Source organism: Sminthopsis crassicaudata, chromosome 1 (genome assembly GCF_048593235.1).
Source record: "Sminthopsis crassicaudata isolate SCR6 chromosome 1, ASM4859323v1, whole genome shotgun sequence".
Lineage (NCBI taxonomy): Eukaryota > Metazoa > Chordata > Mammalia > Dasyuromorphia > Dasyuridae > Sminthopsis > Sminthopsis crassicaudata.
Window position 1 is genome coordinate 189,669,900 of NC_133617.1, and position 19,536 is coordinate 189,689,435.

A 19,536-nucleotide genomic window follows, 5' to 3' on the forward strand; every position below is an offset into this window, starting at 1 on the left:
AACATAACTGACCAAGGATTCATCTGATTTCTACTTTAATGAACTACTGCTTCCTGAGTCCACCCATTCTACTCTCAACAAACTCTGGTTGTTGGGAAGATTTTTGCATAAAACCTAAATTAGCCTCTTTGAAATGTCATCTTACTCTTCTTTTTCTTGTCCCTGAAGCCACATAGATTGATTGGTTCTAATCACTCTTTCAAATGACAGTTCTAATATGTGAAGACAACTAGCTTTTATATTTCCCTAAAGTCTTTACTCTTGCACATTACACATCCAGCTTTCTTCAAACAATCCTCATATAGACTGATCTCCAAACTCTTTGACATCTTGGTTGCCCTGCTGTCAATAGTGTCCAGCTTATTGATGTCTTTCCTAAAATGCAGAGGAATTGCATGCTATTGAAACTGAATACTACAATCCCTAAAGAGATTTATTCTAGATGTAAGGATACCACTTAGCTGCTTTTAATATGTTTCTTTTTTCTGAGCTACTTCCACTGGGATTGAACCACATGCCTAGTTCTATTGCACTGCCTATGTATTATTTCCTATGTGTATCAATTGAAAGAATATTATAAAACCTTCACTACTAAATGAAAAGACAAGTAGCATAATAAAAGCATAATAGATAAAAGCCTGCTTCTGATGCATGCTGACTATGTCACCCTGGATAAATCATTTAATCTTTCAGTTCTCTCGGAAACACTTTAAGATTAGAGAATTTCTTCTTTCAGAAATCCACTGTGCCAATGAAGTAATAAATCCATTCTCTATTACCACTAAAATTAGGGTTTGCTTTGGGTCTAAGTGACCTCCATTATATTTGGGAATCCAGTGGCAGTGGCAATTTGATAATAAGTATATAAATTAATCAGGTACAACTTACTCCAAAGAAAATTAGCTTGCTCTTCAAATAAAAATTAATCCTTTGCTTACAAATAGAACTGAGAGCTAGAAATTAGTAAAAACCACATATCTTTTAGGGTCTTGGGAAGGACTTCTTCATGATGTACTTACATTGTCAGGATGAGCCATGTGAAGGCTGAATCTACTGACATCTTTGGATGAGCTTTTCAAAGCCTCTATAAGCATCAATCACATGAGAACAATCAGGGATTGTTCTTAACCTAACTCTTTTCCTCATTTTTGCTGTCAACATCACAACCCCTTCTATGGCTGCTTCTGATACTGCTGCCACTTCTTGCAATCTGGGTTAGTGTCCACCCCAGGATTATAGACCTTGCCTCTCAACCTCCTAAATTGTCTTAGGCTAGAAAAATATCTCTTCCTGACCTTTAATTGGCTGTGCAGCTCAAAAATTCGATTTGAGCCATTATTCTAAAGTTTGTTGAAGGAAATGTTGGGAGAGTTCAATTGTGTGGCTTCCTCTGTTCCATCATTGCCTTTCTGCCAAAGCCCACTTTACTTCCTGTCATTATCAGATGTGAGGTTTTTGGGGAGGTAGAAAGTATATAGATTTATCAATTGCTGTTATCACCAAGGATCCCAAACCCCACATATTCTGAACTTGTATGAGAGAAAGTATGGTGTAATAAATAGAAATTTGGCCTCAGAATTAGAAAGATCTGAGTTTGAGTGCTGCTTCTGATATATATTAGGCAAATCATTTCACTTCTCAGTGCACTCAATCAACTTAAAAGTCTTAAGTTGCAGAACAATTGATGATTTGCATTGGAAGAGGGTGTTTCTTCATCAGAAGTTCCTGACACTGGTAAAATTTCAAATCTAGTCCAAATTTTTTTTTCCCTATAGATTTTGCATCTTACTCTTTGTTTTCACAGGAATATTACCTGTGAGGGCACTTTTGAGAGCCAGAGCGGGGACAGGTTTGTAAGAGACTTTCAAAAAGGCAGAGAGAAATTTGGCAAGATTCTACTGTATATTTGTTTTCTGTTCTGTGACAAGTTGCTAAAAAAGATTGTTTTATTGTTGTGGTGGGTTTTTTTTTTTTTTAACTTCATTAAATAATTCTATTGGGTGGGGGTGGGGACTTCTTATATTTTTCTAGAAGCATGGAAATGATGCCTCTTCCCAGGATGTTTCTGCTACTGCTTTGGGTAACACAGAACGATCAGATGGCAGTGGAGCAGGTAAATTATGCCTAATTTCTTTTTCTTATTAGGAAAAATCCTTACCCTGATCTGTCAAGGTAAAAACTTGAAAGAAGAGATGCTAATGGTCAAAAAAGCAGGACATAAGTCTCTGGGTGCTTATATTCCATTTTGTAGCATCACAGAAAAAAAATAAAAAAAGCTCTTGCAATGAGTTTTGCTCTTTTTGCCTCTTTGATGATACAGGGAAGATACTTCTTTCTAAATGTTACCTTCTTACCAGATTTTTGAGAAGTAGATTTTCTTTTACTTAAATACATTTGCCCAATTCTTATGTCCTTTGAGTTTCTTAAATGAAGTAATAATATACTTAAGATAGAAAGCATTTGCATATTATTCATATCAGAAATTCAATATTTCTATGATAATGCTAATGCTCAGTATGCCTACATCAATCAGTCCAACATTTTCTTAAGTACCTATTATGTCCCAGGTACTATGTGAGCACTAGACATACAAAGGCAAAAATGAAATTGTGCCTGCCCTCATAGAGCTTATATCCTATTGGGAGCAAGGAATACAAGTGTTAGAATGTAGCTGAATTGGAGTTTTGTGAAATAATATTTCTAATCTAAAATGTTGTGAAGTCTTTACTTCCAAAAGTGTGAGTCATTCACTGAAAGATTACCATTATTCTATTCCCCCATTGCTTTATTCACCCCAAATTTCATGAACAGGCCTACTAATATAGTTAATACTTTTATTCATAATTTTAGTATGAAGTATTTTATTACCATAGGACAACAAAAAATTAATTTAAAATCTAATATGCAGTATATGTGATTTTAACTGTATAATTATTAGAGAACCTGTTAATTGACTGAATTGATGTATGTGAAATAGTATTGCCAGGAAGTCAATTACTTTTTTGTAAAGTTTTTTAGCTAGATTTTTCCAAGAATAATCTAATATAAAATAATATTCTGGATTTAAAATGATACCAGATTATTTGTATTAATGGACCAAATTTCTTATGGTGATTGTTGAAAATATCACTTCTCAGTTTAATAAATAAGTGTGTGTGTGTGTGTGTGTGTGTGTGTGTGTGTGTGTGTGTGTGTAGAAAACATTACTTGATTTCAGTACTTGACTTTACTCACTGCAACCAGTTATTCTAGAATTTTATGTAGCATATATCTGTTTTCTTTCCAGTACCTAAGCTGCATCCAGGTCTTCCAGAAAACCGTTTTGCTGCAAATAAAGGTGACTCCGTTACAGGAACACCAGAGAAAAACACCAAAATAGACCCCAAGATGGAAGTTGGTATAAGACCTCGGAGCTCTTCCAATACACCTACCAGTCCCAAACCCCTCCTTCAATCTCCTAAACCTGCTTTGGCAGCACGACCCACAGTCCCACAGAAACCAAGAACTGCCTCTCGTCCTGGTAAGGGACTTTTATTGATAGTGAATCAAAATGTGATAGTTATTGGTGATTCTTATAAGCAAGAGAAACCGGAACTGCTGAAAAATATAGACAGCATGGTACAGTGGAAAGGGCATAAAACTTGAAATCTGAGAAGTTGGATGTCAAATCTTAGTTCTGCCATTTAATATGGGCAAGTGTTCAATTGGTCACATTTTCATTATCAGTAAAATAAGACCTCTTGAATCCTATCTAGCTTTAAATCTGTGAACCACATAGGTAATAAACATCAGAGGTAGGAAGGGACTTGAGAGAGTTAAGTTGGTCTCTTCACTTTATACTAAATCTGATTTTGATTTATTGTCTAGAAGGGTAATGGTTAAACATGGCTCATAGATAATGTGTCCAATAAGAGAAATCATTTGAATCATATTAGAAGCCCTCGAAAGTAAAAAGAATTCATAAAATTGTATAGCTTTGTATAACATTGAACTAGTTCTTGCATTTTGGATGACTAACATCTGTCATCATAACATACATGCAAACACTTGGAATAAAGTGTTTGTGGCCATGCAATACAAGAACAGAAAGAATAATTTGTTTTTGTCTTAATCTCAGATCAGTGAACACTCCATATCCAGTCTATACAAGTCAAGTATCATAAAACCATGATAGTAAAAAAAAATTCAGGACACATTCGTTAGAAGAAAGGAATCAAGCATTTATTACCTACCAGTTGTGTGGCAGGTCCTTTATTAAATGCTTTACAAATATTATCTCATTTGATCCACATGAAGATCCTAGAAGATACTCCCGTTTTGTACTTGAGAAAACTGGGACAAAAATAAGTGGTTTGACTAGGATCACACAGCTAGTCAGTGTCTGTAAAGGGCTAAAACTCTGAATAGGTGCAGTGGAATCAGACCACCGAGCATTTAAGGCTGATTTTCTATCAGACAATACTCTATTAGCATATGCTTGGAAAATGGCCCTTCTCACTATTCTGTGCTGGCTCCATCTTTTGGTGTATACAGATGATTGTAGTAGGGATGAGGGGGTGGAGTAAGACAAGCCAGAGTCACTTTGGAGGAGGACAACGAGAAGAAGAGAGGTTGGTAGAGTCTGGTGAAGGTTTGTCGGTCTCCTTCACTTCTCCCCCTAAAGACCAAGGACTTTTGCTGATCCTGACTCTGGCTGATCCTGAGCTAACTCGGAATTCACAAGTGTCTGGTGCTGAATTTGAATTCAGGTCTAATTGACTTTAGGCTCCCACAACACCTACTTGCCTAAAAAACAATTTGGCTTATTCCCTTATCCTTCTCCTTTTCCTCTCCTCCTTCTTCCTTTACTACTCTGTATATCATGTGCCCCAACAAACAGATAGAACTTTCTACCCTACTGAACAAGCAGATTAAAAGTGTGATTGTGTGTGTGTGTGTGTGTGTGTGTGTGTGTGAGAGAGAGAGAGAGAGAGAGAGAGAGAGAGAGAGAGAGAGAGAGAGAGAGAGAGAGAGAGAGAGAGAGAGAGAGAGAGAGAGAGAGAGAGAGAGAGAGAGAGAGAGAGCTATGCAGGGGCTAACTTTTTATAAAAAATTATTATTATTCTCTATATTGTTTGCTATTTTGTTACTGAAATGAAATGTAAAATTTGCCCTAAGAACCAAAACAACAACAACAACAACAACAACAACAACAACAAAAACCTTCTGTTTTTTTATTTATAATATCAGACTATTATCTGACTCCTATTGAAAATTTTGATTTTTCTGTTTGTTTCCGTAGACGATATTCCAGATTCTCCAACTGGCCCTGGTTCCCCTAAAGTTGCTTTGCTTCCACCTGTTCTAAAGAAAGTTCCTTCTGATAAAGAGAGAGACGGCCAGAGTAGCCCCCAGCCTACAGCAAGATCATTTTCCCAAGAAGGTAAGATGGGCTCTTCTCTGGGTACACATTGCTCCATTTTTTTTCCTCTTAGATATATCGGGGGAGGGGGGGTGGATCATCCCTGGGAATAATTAAGCTGGTTTCGTATGGTTTGACTAAGTGGTAAGTTCCTTCAGTTCAATTTATGGTAATATTAAGTTTTGCAAGACCTTGCCAAGAAGTATGTGTTTTATTAATAAATTATTGGAATAACTTGAAGTTACATTATAGCTGGAGGGAAAAATTCTCTCTGACTGTTCACTGGATTCTGTTTTAGAGATTCCCCTTATGGGACCCATCAGGTATCACCTCTAAGTAAATAATCAAATGTTAGTGAATTATTTTGAAACAACCATCTGTAGGTTTCTGGACCCCATTATTTATTAGAAAAGCATTCATAGAATAATATCTAACACTTTTGGTTCAAAAGATAGCATTCACCCAGGAACTGAAGAGTCCCTTATTGCTTCAGATAATTCTCCCAGAACTGGTTGCAGAGCTCTTCTAAGTCTCAGAAACCACAACATTCAATTATGTGAATACTGTCAGGGGAAGCTCTTCTCCTTTTGCTACAACTGTTACATATATTTGCTAATATGTAAAAGTGTAGTGGATTGGTGGCTTGAATGTCATCAGTCAAAGCAAGAGGGATCATTGTAGTCTGTATAAATATTCTTTCTGTCTTCTCTTAAAGTGGGGTTTTGTATGTAAGAAGAGATTTAGTTTTCATGTTCCTTTGACTTTCCAGGATTTAACAAATCATTATGTAATGATTATTAGGCTAACATAAATGTTAAAAAATAAAGTGCTTCTGATCCCTGAAATGTGGTAAACAAATACACCAAAAAGAAAATAAAATGAAATCTCTGCCTTCCTGATCCATTCTGAACATTAGTCCATTAAAAGGGTCTGGCTTCTTTTGGATAGAGACATAAAAAGGAAGATTTGGCTGAAAATTTGGATCTGGAATTTGACAGGAAGCATCTAACTAACAATCTTCAAAAAAGAGCAATGAAAGCTATTTGCACCTTTTATTTAGTATGATTTGCAGGCCATGCAAAAGAAACTCTTACAGTGTTGGCAAGGTGACAACTACCTTGGCTACTTAACAGCATTTATAAAAAGCCTTTTCCCTTTCATTTGAGAAAAACAATGTTCTTTTCTCTTTCCTTTTTTCCTGCACTTTCTATACTTGCTTGCTCTAAAACTGTATGTGGCCAACTTTGAGAACTTCCAAAAGAATGAAAACCCTGGGGGGGAAGGGGCAGGGCAAAATGGCCCTTTGTTCTAGGATAATTAAAACTTTGAAGTGGGTAAAGTTGGAAGTTTAGTTTTTCTTTAATGACCAAGATTTTTTTAAAATAACTTCAGTAACCAAATGAGAGTCTACTCTCTCTCAAATGTCTGAATAAAAATGAAATATAGGATGCCATGACCATGGCCTTGCCTAGTTTGAAATGTTCTTGTTTCTTTTCCAGAAAAATGGGACATAGAATGAATTGCCTCTAATACATTTCAGGGGAGCTGGAGTAGGTATTTGGATCTTTTCCCAGCAGCTATTAGGATCAGGTGGTGCCCTTTTCAGGAGTATATAAAATCATGCTTTTGAGGCTAGATGGTGGAGAGTATGAAGGTCAGCTGTGCAATTCACTGTTTTCCACTCAGAATTCCAAAAAAGACAAGTCACAGTGATTCAGATTTCTTTGAGCTTGAGATATAATACATTGAGAAAAGATGTAGTTCAGAAACAAATTTTAAATATAGGCATATCAAAGGTAGTGAAACATTGATTTAAAGGTTTCACAAATGCTCATTATCAGATTTTCAGCTGGAGTTACCTGGGAAATAGAGTTGCTTGTGAATAAACACTGCCTCTTGCTTTAGAAAAAATTCCTAATCATTCTGTTTCAAATTTTTTTACGCTTTCTTCATGCCAATTACTCCCGTTTTCCTTGTTCTGTGCTTTCCTTTGGACTAGCATGCCCAACTAATTTCTGAAACAGGTAAATCACTGCAATTATTCCTGATTATTCCATAGTGAATGTGTTTTATTTCTTTTTTTAACCATTGCAGAACCAAAATGGAAATAGGATGCACTTTATAAGATTTTTGTTTTGTTTTGTAAAATACTTTTGGGGGCAATCTCAAAGCACACCTCATTTTGCACTACATTTCCATAATGTTGGCTGTTGAATTCTGTAAATAACAGCAGATATGCCCAGGATTGAAATTATCTGAATAGATAGCCTGTTTCCCTTGAATCATGATAAGTGGGGTGGATAAGATGATATTAAATTATTTTTGTAATATTAGCTTCCACACATGGATTTATTTGCCAATATTGACAAGGGGGTAAAATGAATCCCTTTTCCCCAGTAGAACAAACAGGAGATTATAACAAAAGAGATTCAGACCATGACAATGACAAGTTCACCAGTGGAGGAAAAAGATCTTCAAAACTGTACTCCACCACTGCGGAAGAGGAAGTGAATGCAGTTGGGCACAGGAAGTCACAGCCAACAAATGGTTAGAACCTTCAATTTTCATCTTTCATGGAATCAATGGTTAAGAACTGGCACTAAGATTTACATTTAATTGCAAGGCAGGTCATGGTGTTCCATTCAGGGGGGTGAGTTTGGGAAATTATTCAGATAACAGTAAGTATCCCTACTATAGAAGCAGATGCCATTTTAACATATGCCCCCTCAAAAAATGCTTAGGAAAGAAAATGAAAAAAAAAAATCTCATATTGATGTCAACTAGAGTGTTCACAGAGGAGTGAGCTTACTGTGAGAGAAGAATGACTTATTGCTTGGCATCCAGTCTGCCTTTCAGGTGTATTTTCTGTTTTATAAAAATCAAATCTTTCTGTTCTCATTCTTCTTGGCTGAGTTGTAACTACTGTGAAGTGACTGGACTGGAGCATAGGGCATTGAATTTAAAGTTCACTGATGGCACTTGTAGCATTCTGGCAGGCTGAAAATAGCAGGACCAAGGAATCTAGTTAATAAGAACAATTAATTAAAGTAGGAAGCTGCCAGCTGTGCTGGAATGATTTCTTCCACCTACCTCCATCTTCATGCAATGGCCTCTCCAGAAGCAAGTCTTACACCAAAGTCTTTGTGTCCTGTATGGAGACCATGTCTTCTACTCAGCGGAAGATGTGTTTTGTTCCCCATGTGCAAAATCTCCTCGTTAGGGCTTTACTCTAGGCAATTTTCTTTTGAAATATGTTCAAACAGTTTCACTATAAAAGTAAGCTTAAGTCGAAAGAATTTTAAAATTATAAGAGACCTTAGAAATGATCTCTTCTGACCCTTTTTACTTTATTGAAATCTATACAGGAAAATTACCTTGTCTGAATTCACATAAGTGAAGAGGCAGACTTTAAATCTGGCTCCTCTAAAGATAAATCTGGGTCTCTTTCTACAGACAATAGCTAGATGGCGCAGTGGATAGAGTAATCAATTTGGAGTCAAGAAGCCCTGGTTTCAAATCCTCCGTCAGACATCTATTAATGGTGTGACCCTGAGCAAGTAATTTAATTTGCCTCAGTTTCCTCATCTGTAAAATGAGGGTAGTAATTATACCTACTTCCTAGGGGTGTTGTGAGGAACTAATTGAGAAGCGCTTTGTAAATCTTAATGTGCTGTATAAATGCTATTAATACTACAGTGTAGCATAAACTTTTGAGAATAGTGGTACAATGAATTAAGCTTTTTAGAAGAAAGGGATGACATAAACCCAATAAGCAGTAATAGATCTCTTGGCCATATACATTAGTCCAGGTAGGAATTTTCACATTACTTAGTAAAATGGGGAGAAAAAGCTGCAATTACATTTTTTTCTTTTTCAACACATTGTTTGTTCTTTAAAGTGTCTTCAGTATAATTGTCCTAGAATATTCAGTGTAAATGAAAGTCATCAAAAGAAGGAAATATTTCCATGTAGTTTTCTTTATTGTATAACATTTTGAGAGAGATGAATAAATTTTTTTATAGTTGAGGGTCTGGGAAAGGAAATGTCCTTTCTCACTTGTTTCTATTTCTTATAAATATGGGTTAGAAAATTAATGGGTGCCCCTTTTAAAAGAGATTTTAATTTCCTATAGAAGAGAGAAAAATATATTCCTATGTTTGGTCATGTTTGAGATTTTTTCAGAGGATTCTAGATCATGAAATGAAACGAATCTTTGCCTTTCTTTACAAAGACCGTTTGGTTTTTACTAATAGGAACTTGAAATTTGGTGATCTCACAAGGTGTCAGATGGGACTACTACCCCACCACCATGTCTCTGATCTTTTTTTCTAGGATAATAATAGATTTGCAATGAACTTATTCACTACTGTACCTGATCTGCTACTATCTGACCTAAGTTGTCTGGTAGGAGTTAGAGAATCTGGACCCAAAAATAACTATGAAATAATCATATGGTAGTAGAAACTTCAACCTTTGACTTGTTGACATTATTTAATAAGCATTTATTAAGCATCCATGTGACATGTACTGAGATAATTACAAGGGATATAAAAGTAAAACAAAGATTACTGTGTCCTTGCAAAAACAGTTTCAAAACATCCAATAAGTCAAAAGTTAAAAAAGATCTTGCCCCTTCAAGAGGAAAAAGCAAGCCCTTCCCCCTTAATTCTTCTAATAGTGCCTGTTATTATTAAAGGTAGCCATTTCCTACAGAAGAAAACAAATGATTTAAATTATAATCTATCTGTCTTTAAGATTTTTTTTTAACCTTACTCTCTAAATCACCTAAGAGTCATAAAAGGACATCTAAGGACAAGTGGTTTTTCCTCAAATGGCAAAAATCCTATTTATGAAAAGTACCTATAGAATCAGTCTCTGTACAAATTGTAAGTAAATTCTGGACATTTGCATTGAAATGACTGAATTAGCTTTGTTTATGGACCTATTTATACTAAATGGACGATTCAGTTTCTGACAGTTACAATGTATATGATGAAATGAATGTACTCATAACCCTTTTTTACTTACATACTTTCTCCAAGGAAGTACCAAAGTACTTTGTAAAATGGAAAAGTAGCAACTCATCTTCCAAAGGATCAACATTCCAAAAGTCATCTAGTAATGTTTAGAGTAAGACTAATCTAGAGTCAAGGAACAATGTGCTAGAAGTAGGGAAAATGTTCTCAGTAAAGTATCATGCACCCTTTGGCATGCTCATTGATTTAAACACATTTAGTTGCTTTGAAAAATAGTCACTTTGAAACTCTTTAAATTGAATTCTTTAAAGCTAGTAGTCTCTACTAAATTCCAGATCATCCTTGAAACTTCATTCTCCCACATCCCCAACCTATATAAACAAGACAGTAAGAAGTTTTTTTTCTAAATTCCACAGCTTTTGCGTCCTCCCATTCCCTTGCCCCCTCCAGCACCCACCTGTCACACCCAGTTTTTCTAGGCACACAACTATCACCTTAATTCAGATTCTCCAGTTGGATTAATGTAGTAGCTTCCTAATTGACCTCCCTGTCCCAGGGCTCACCCTTCTCAAATCTATCTTCCACATTTATGCCAGAGTGATATTTCCAATGAATAGTCTGACCATGACCTCTGTAGGAGCTTCCTATTATCTCTTGTATTAAATGCAAATTACTGTGGCATTTAAAGCCCTTCACAGCTTGCTTCCAAACTGGGTTTCAGACCTATATTATACGTTATTTCCCTTCATGCACTCTTTGGTCTAACTAAACTCACTTCCTTTCCTTTCTTCACATGTTCTATCCCATGTCCTTTTGCTATGTTTTTTCACATGTCTATTCTACTCTTTCTCTTCTCTTCCATCTCTTAGAAACCTTAGCTTTCTTCAACGTGCCATTTCCTATACAAGGTCTTTCTAGCTGCTCATGCATCCCTTCTTATAAAATTTTATTATTGTCTATATCGTTAAGATCTGGCTCAGTACCTAGAACATAATAGACATTTAATAAAGTCTTACTTGATTGGTTCTAACATGGAGATATCTCTGGGATGTTAAGGCTATGTCAGAAGTCAAAATGCATCAAACTTCAAGTATGGGCCCAGTCTTAGGCTATATATCATTTGCTCCAAGTTTAGTGTAGTGTTAGAAGTTAGACAGGCCACTTAATTCTCCTCCCCTATCTGTCCTGTGAACAACATATTAAGGCAAGCTAGTAAAATTTCATTAAGGCAAGCTAGTAAAATATGGGGTGATTAACAATATACAGTGAAGAGAGTACTCATACTCAAATGAAATTAGGAATATTTAAAATGTTGAAGCTTAAGACCACTTGAAATTGGGTCACCATGTAGAAGCTGACCTTTTAGCAGTTTACTTGCCATGGCATCATCAAGCATTAGCATACTTCATTTTATAAGCACCAGAAAGGTGGTGATTTTGTTTAAAGAATGGCAATTATATTTCTGCATGAATGACTTTAATTTGTTAGTGCCAGTTCCTACCACCTGTCTAAACCTTTGAGAACTGAATAGCATTCTGCTTTCTGAAAAGAGTTTTGATGTTCATTTTACAATTAATGAATAGCATTTAACAAGTCTTTTAAGCTGAGCTGCAGATTGTCCCTCTAATAATTCTTTCAGCAGCTTTATTTATACAAAACAATTTTCTTATTCCCTTCAGACTTGAACAATGTTTATGAAACATACAGAAGCTATTGTTTTCAAAGCATGCTGCATATTGTTTTTTGTTTTTTTTTTCCCATGATTATTTCTCTATTTTAATTAAGTCTGGCTATTTTAATGTTTATTTGACAGGTATTTGTATGCTAGAATATTTTATCTTCATTTATTGAAAATATTTCTAACTACAGCTTTGGTATCCTATCATTTTCTCTTTCCTCTTAATTATAAGCTATAATTTTTCATTATATGTTATACTATTTTGTTTAGAAAATAGTTGTTTTTGCATATAGTATAAATAGATATTTGGAGAGGAAAAGGGAAAACAAAAGACATCTGATGTTGAGGCTTTGTTTTATATCATCTGTCCCATCCCAGTAATCAAACTTGCATTCTACAAATAGCTACTGTTATTTGGGATCTGACATTGAATTGCCCTGCCGTATTGCATTTCTCTCACAAGGGCAAATTCCATTTCTCTCCTATGTTACCCCCAAGAGAAATGTAATAGCGTATTGCCACTTTGGCTCATTCTAGGAGGGGTGAGCAAACAGTTGGTGAATGTTCCCTTTAGGTCATGATAGATTTAGTTTTTTAGGATATTAGTATATTGTTGTAATTTAATGGAGGGGAAAACAAAAAGTTTGATCTAAGGTAACTCAAGGAAAAAAATCTCATCGTTCCTTGTGGAAATCTGTTATAACAGTGGTAAAGTTGGCCATCAACTTATATATAAAATCAAATCATTTTGGAAAATGAAAAATTCCATTTTTGAGCGTCTGCATTTGAGGTCTTGATGATATAGATGTGATTTGAATATAAATAGGTTATTTAAGTGTTGAATACCATACACAGTCACCTAGTTTGCTTATCCATTATTTATAAATGTCTTTTTTTTCCTCTCAGTGCACTTGGGGCACACATAAAGTTCATAAACCAGAATAGTAACCTTATATAGGAGGATTTATATCAGGGAGGTTTAGTGTCAAAAATCTGAATTTAAAAAAAAAAAAAAAAACTAAAATTAGGTTAAGTCAGGTTAACTGGGCAGGTATCATCTAGAAACTAATAAAAGATATGATGTTTAGTTTGATTTTTAAATATTTAGCTTGAGTTTTAATATAGGGCATTTTTACTTCAGGTACATATAATTAGTAATACCATCTGCTAACCACAGGCCTGCTGTGTGATCTTTAATAAATACATAACTCATCTGTAATTAGCATATTAGATGTATGCAAATGGATATTGCTAAAATTCTTGAAAATAGTATCTTCCCTTAGGAACAATTACTCTAAAGGCTTGTTTATAATATTAATTTGGCATAGTGAATTAACCTAAGAATCAGGAGCCCTGATTGTAGATCCTGCTTTTCTAATGCTTGACTATATGATCTCAGATAAATCATTTGTCCTTTCCCAACCTCCATTTTCCTACCTTTAAAATGGGGATAATAATACTTTCTATGCCTACTTCACAAAGTTCTTGTAAGAGAAGAAGATGGAGCTGCAAAAAAAGTTGAAAGTAATATAGACAAGGTATTATTAGCAAACCCTTTCTTCATAACTAATATCAACGAAAACCAGCCTAGAATTGGCCAAATGATTACTATTTCAGAATTAATAGAAGGATCTGAACTACTGAAATCTTATACTTACGATAAATGTTGAAATGTAATACTGTTGTCCAAAGCTTATAGCCAATCTCTTGGAAGCATATATGCAAAATAAATTTTGACATTTATATACTGTATTTGGTTTACATCCTAAAACATGCAAATATGTTTTTATTCTCCCATCCCCAAAAGTGATATAATTGACTAAGCATGAAAATAAGCCCTTTTGAATGAAAACAATAGAATAATTATAATGGTAATGGTAGCCATTTTTATGGTAGGGAAAAGAAAGAAAAAAGGAAAGCAATTTACATGATAACTTTAAAGTTGTACATAACAGACTTGCAGTTTTGTGTACAATCATCTTTCTTTTTATTATATCGTATTTACAAATGCTTGTTTTATTCCACAAATTAAAAATAAAAGTGTAGTAAGAGAGAGAAAGTAATAGAATACAAACTTATTACAATCAGAGAACAGTCTTTTGTATTTATGTGCCTCAAGCTTGCTACATAACAAACAAACGTTTGTTGGTTGATTGATAACAAAGAATTTTTAAGCCAGAATTAGTTTTTATCAGGAAGATCATTGTGTTGAAGAGGATCTTCTGTGAAGCATTTTAGAAAGATGAATACTTTTATTTTAAAGGGTAATATCTCATTAATCTCTGGCTCAGTTATTTTTAGCTGTATGAATTTCATTGTTCAAAATAAATAAATATGGGCCATTTTACATGACATGGGTTGAATACAAGAATCTTCCTGAAGCCAAAAAGTTGAATAAAATGAAAAATTAAAACAAGATAATACCAATATATCTGCTTTAGAAGATCAGGGAAAATGAGTCTATTAAATTGGTTTTGTCCCTGCATCCTGCAATTAAAGTTTATTAAGAGGTAACAAATTCAAGAGAGACAGCTAACTCCTGTACTTTAAACTTTAATAAAGCAATCATAGCTAACATCCCTGGTGACAGCATTTATTTATGGCTGGATTATTATAATGATTCTTAAAGATGAAGGTCAGGAATATTCATCTACTGGCATCAAGTAGCAGGAGAGGATTTTAGAAGTGCAAAGCCCCTGGAAGATTTTTTTAATGCAATCCAACCCTATCACTTAATAGAAGAAGATACAAAGAGAAAAATCAAGTGATATCCCAGATCTTATCAATAATAATAATAAAATAATAGCAAGAAGAACTTGAATATCTTTAATAAGATCTACAAAGTGCTTTCCACACCATACTTTGTGAATTAGCTATTACAAGTAGTAATGTATCTTCACCTTATAGATGAGGTAGAATGAGAGTTTAGCTTTAAAACCAGATCTACTGGATCCAGTTATCTCTCTACTATATTAGCAGCTTAAGAAATAAAACTTTGGACATTGCCATTATATTAATTTAATGTCTAAGAACAATTTGAAGAATATATAATGTCTAGAGCTATAAACAACTTCTAAATGACATTGATCACCCTCAGACAGATATCATATTCATTGCTTTTTCTTCTTAATATATTTTGTAAGTGCAGAGTAGGAATCAAAAGGCAACTTTTCTTTTTAAGGATCCAAAATCTGTGATCAAAGTTGTGACCTAAAAGTAGCCATCATTCTGAAAAGATAAATATCTCACTTTTGAGAAGTTGGAACTCAGAGAACTTTAACATACTTCAAGTCTTACTTCATATCATTAGCTAAAATTTTTAAATTTCCTTGGCTAGAGATCAGAACCTGGAGATGACCACAACCTTGGCAAAGGAAGTCACGATATTGTTGTTTGGATCTTAGGCTATTAGGGTTAATGAGTCCTCATTTCCTGAACACTTTTTTTTTTATTAGGTTAACAACTAAAATAGCCAAATGGAATTTGTGAGCCTAATACTCATGGAGCCAGCCAAATAAGAGCTTCAAATGCATTTTGAAGGCTTTTCTGGAAAGAGATGCCCAGGACTTTTGGGAAACCCGTGAATTGCTAAACTAAATGAGGCAGTTTCATTTTTCATTCAAAGCATACAAAATCCATACTTATTATTTTTAGCTAAATGTCTATATAACAGTCATTGTAAATAACCTTTAACTGCCTTTAATAACATATAATGTAGTACAGAATTTAAATCACTTTCCCCAGGCAATGGAAACTGTAGTGCATTTTTCTTTTCTCCCTTTTTTTTTTTTGCAAAGACTATTTTGTCTCTTGCAGAACCTCTGTCTTTGCCAATAACCAGAGCAAGAATTGATAGCAATAACATTTCTGTAAAAAGAGTGATTTTAGTATACTTGCTGGTATCAATTAATTTTTTATAAGTCCTATCCCCTAGAGAGCAAAACTGAAAGGTCAAATAATTGGTAGAATGTCAATCAGTATGTCTGACAGGGCCATGAAGACACTGCCAGAAGACTTCTCTGTACTTCATTTAGCATCCATTACCAAAAGCCAGAATAAGTCCTAAATCATCAACTATAGACCTAAAATAAGATATGAATATCCTTTCAGAAAGTTTTAAAGGAAACTTTTACCCATTTCTTTCTGCCAGAAAATAGTTACAGTTCAATTAAACATTTATGGAGTGTCCACTGTATGCAATGCCCTGAAGGTGATGAAACAGTAAACAAATGAGGATAGTTTATCTTTGTATTGTACTTTAAGAATTATACAGCACTTTCCTCATAACACCTGTGTGAGGTAGTTAGCACAAATTGAGTTACCCCCCATTTTGCAGACATAGAAATTGGGGTTCTGAGATGAAGTGACTTGCCCACAATAAATGTCAGAGCTTGGATTCAAAGTCATGTCTCTTGAAGCTTTGCCCTAACACTCAATAAGACAATCTCTTTCTTCAAATACCTTTCAGTATGATGGAAGAGGAAAGACTAGATCAATTTTAGAAATATCTTCTACCTTTTAAAATGTCACTGCTGTCTTTGATAACATCTCCCAGAGGACCTGAACAGTTTCTCTGAGGGCTTCAACATGAGGGAGAAACCCAATGAAACCCCAGTAAATGTGTGGTCTAAATACATACACACATTTGTTAATAGAGGGTTTAATATTTTTTCCTGTCTTCAGCCTTTTAAATAAATAAAGTAATAAAACTCTTTACTGATAAATTGCAACCATCTGTCCCAAACTCTTCACCTTCTGGTGCCCCCTTCTTCTACCCTGGTTGGCTAGCCATGCTAAATCACTGTCATCTCCATGTAGCAAACTCTGTATAAAGTTCTTCCTTGTTTGCTGCAGTTTCATGGAAGATCCAAGGACACCAGTCACCTGAACACCAAGAACAAAGGCCAAGGTCCTCTAGCAGAGATGGATACCAAGGCAGCAAGTCCAGCGATTCTGGAGAAGATGCAGAAAAAGACTTTATTTTTGTTTAAAGGGATATGCCTTGCAAACAACTGACTGTACAAGGTACTTTTGTAGCCTTGGGTACTGTTTTCTGTTGGTGCATTTGGTTTTCTTTCTTTTCTTTTTTTGTGAATAGGAAACAAATTTTTTATTAATGGTATTCAAAGCACATTAGTTTGGTCTTTCCTTTTCTTAATGATGCATTTGATTCTCAAACATTCCTTTATATGCCTTCACTAAAAGCCAGCATTCTGCTCATGTTTCCTACTGGAATTTCTCTGAAGCAGCTATAAAGAGTGCCCTGCCTATGGGTTTGGGGAAGGCAAAGAAAAGTAACTGGAAACCATCTCACACAAATCCACTGTGCAACAGGTTGTGTGTAGTACTGCTGAATGTAAATGTGTCAAATCTGCACGCGTCCAACAAAGAAATATATACTTGCTGTATAATTGCACATTGTAATTATAGTCACAGAGCACACTAATAAATAATTTGTACAAATTATATATATTAGATTCTTGGGTCTGGGTTTTACATTCTCCCAGAGAGAATGCCTTTCTTCTTGTTGAACTGTACAGAAAAACAACAACCCTCAATTGGTTACATTCATATTGTCAACAAGCACAACTAAGGGCGGAATAGAACCGTGACTCTACTAAATCCTTAGATTAATGTATATAGTTGATTGGAATGAGGCAATCAAGATTTTATGAATATTGGTGTTTGGGAGGTTGTTTTCAGTTCTGTCTGCATATTAGCTCTTAATGTGTGATTTAAGAGAGATATAATTAGACATCTGTAAAAAAAAAAAAGCACTCTTTTGGGGGCATATTTCAGAGATATTCATTTACATTACAAGTTGAATTTTATTCATATGTATATTTGTACCAATAAAATGATTTTGCAAGTGGAATATTGGCCTTCTCCCATATCTTCTTAAGATGGGCTTGGTTATTGGTGAAGTCATTTCATTCTTTCTTTCTGGGAAAAAAAAATTTGGAATAATCACAATTGTGACACACCACAAGGGGAGCTATTACATTCAGAACAAATAATTACTCACTATTACAGCTGCCTACCATATCCAATGTAAGGGTAAAAAAAATTTACATAAGGATGAAGAATCAAATACTTATCAGTGCTTTACACCTGGCTGCATGACAAACAGATTTCCATATATTTTGAGGCCTGAAGAAAAGCTAAAGGCTCAGTCTGATTTCTTTTGTTGTTCTGAAGCTCCTCATGGGGGGGAACTGAGTACTAGGGTCAATCACTCCATGGATGCAGATGAAACTCAAGATGTGTAATATGGAAAATTTGGAGGGGCCAAGACATCCCCATTTCTTAGACAAGCCATTCTTGCCTAATAAGTTGGAAAAATTTGAAATTAAATTGAGTGATTCATGCCTACTTATATTTAGCTATACCCTTGGCAAGCTGGGCTAATTAAAGTTATATCCCATGATATGCTCAAATAAATTACCTAATGCAGTCTCTAACATTTTAACTAATAAATGCTTAAAGAGGGCAGCTAGGTGGCACTGTGGATAGAGCAGCAGCCCTGAAGTCAGAAGGACCAGAGTTCAAATATGCCTTCAGATATTTAACACTTCCTAGCTATGTGACCCTGGACAATTCACTTAACCCCAATTGCCTCAGCAATAAATAAATGCTTAAAGAAAAAACCATAAAACTCAATAATATAGGTCTTTCTGAAGCAGTGTTTTATAAAACCTTAGTTTCATGTAATATGAACAGGAATTCTAAGAGAAATTTATAGATGAGTTTTTTGCTTTCTAGGATATTAAAATATAAAACCATATATATACTATTTGTGCACCAATTCTTGGCATGTAAATGTATTCTCTAAAAATTCTTTATTTCTCCTAAGCATAATTTAGAACTTTGGACCAATATAGATAGTTTTAGCCAATGAAGTTCAATCTTAAAAATGAGATATTTGAATTTCAAAGAATTTTTTTTTAAAGGTCATAAAAGTAGCTTGTGCCTAGCTAGTCAAGACCTCTGGCTCTAAATATAGTATTATTCTCAAAGTAGAGAATCTGTAATTAATACAGAGGGTCAGAACCATGTTCTCAACCTTTGTTGTGAACAAACATGAGAAAACTTGAGTCATTTTGCAAAGGATATAGGTTAAATGTTAGGGGTAGAGAAGGCAAGGAGAATTCTTTCAGGAAATGGCTTTTCTGCCACAACAGAAATTTTGCTACAAAAAGAATCTTTAAAAGTTCTTTTTCTTTTTTTCTTTCTTAGTTTTAACAAATAATAATGATGGTGATGGTAGCTACCATTTATGTAGTCCTTTAAGGTCTTTGGTTCTGTACGTATATAATCTCATTTGATCTTCATGGCCCTGAAATAGGTGCTGTTACTATTATTGCCATTTCCAGATGGGAAAACTGAGTCTGAAGGCATAGGCTATCATTCCAAAGATTTACAAATGAATTCAGATGAAAAGGGGAATGGTCTAAGTGATCTCTGAGTCACTTCCTATTCTA

General features: G+C 34.7%; 1 protein-coding gene across 5 annotated transcripts in view; it reads left to right on the forward strand.

Annotated features, from left to right (window-relative positions):
• CARMIL1 (capping protein regulator and myosin 1 linker 1) overlaps positions 1-17,930 on the forward strand; it is a 349,103-nt gene extending 331,173 nt beyond the window's left edge. Inside the window, exons 34-38 of one of the 5 annotated variants that reach the window (XM_074272988.1) lie at positions 2,032-2,113; positions 3,287-3,520; positions 5,282-5,422; positions 7,799-7,948; positions 16,910-17,181. In XM_074272988.1, the coding sequence (XP_074129089.1) occupies positions 2,032-2,113; positions 3,287-3,520; positions 5,282-5,422; positions 7,799-7,948; positions 16,910-17,046 (744 nt within the window). In that variant the 3' untranslated portion in view covers positions 17,047-17,181. Of the gene's footprint in view, positions 1-2,031; positions 2,114-3,286; positions 3,521-5,281; positions 5,423-7,400; positions 7,436-7,798; positions 7,949-16,909 lie in introns of those variants that run through there. The other 4 variants (XM_074272991.1, XM_074273002.1, XM_074273008.1 and 1 more) reach the window with 4 other exon arrangements.
• The last annotated feature ends 1,606 nt before the right edge of the window (positions 17,931-19,536 follow it).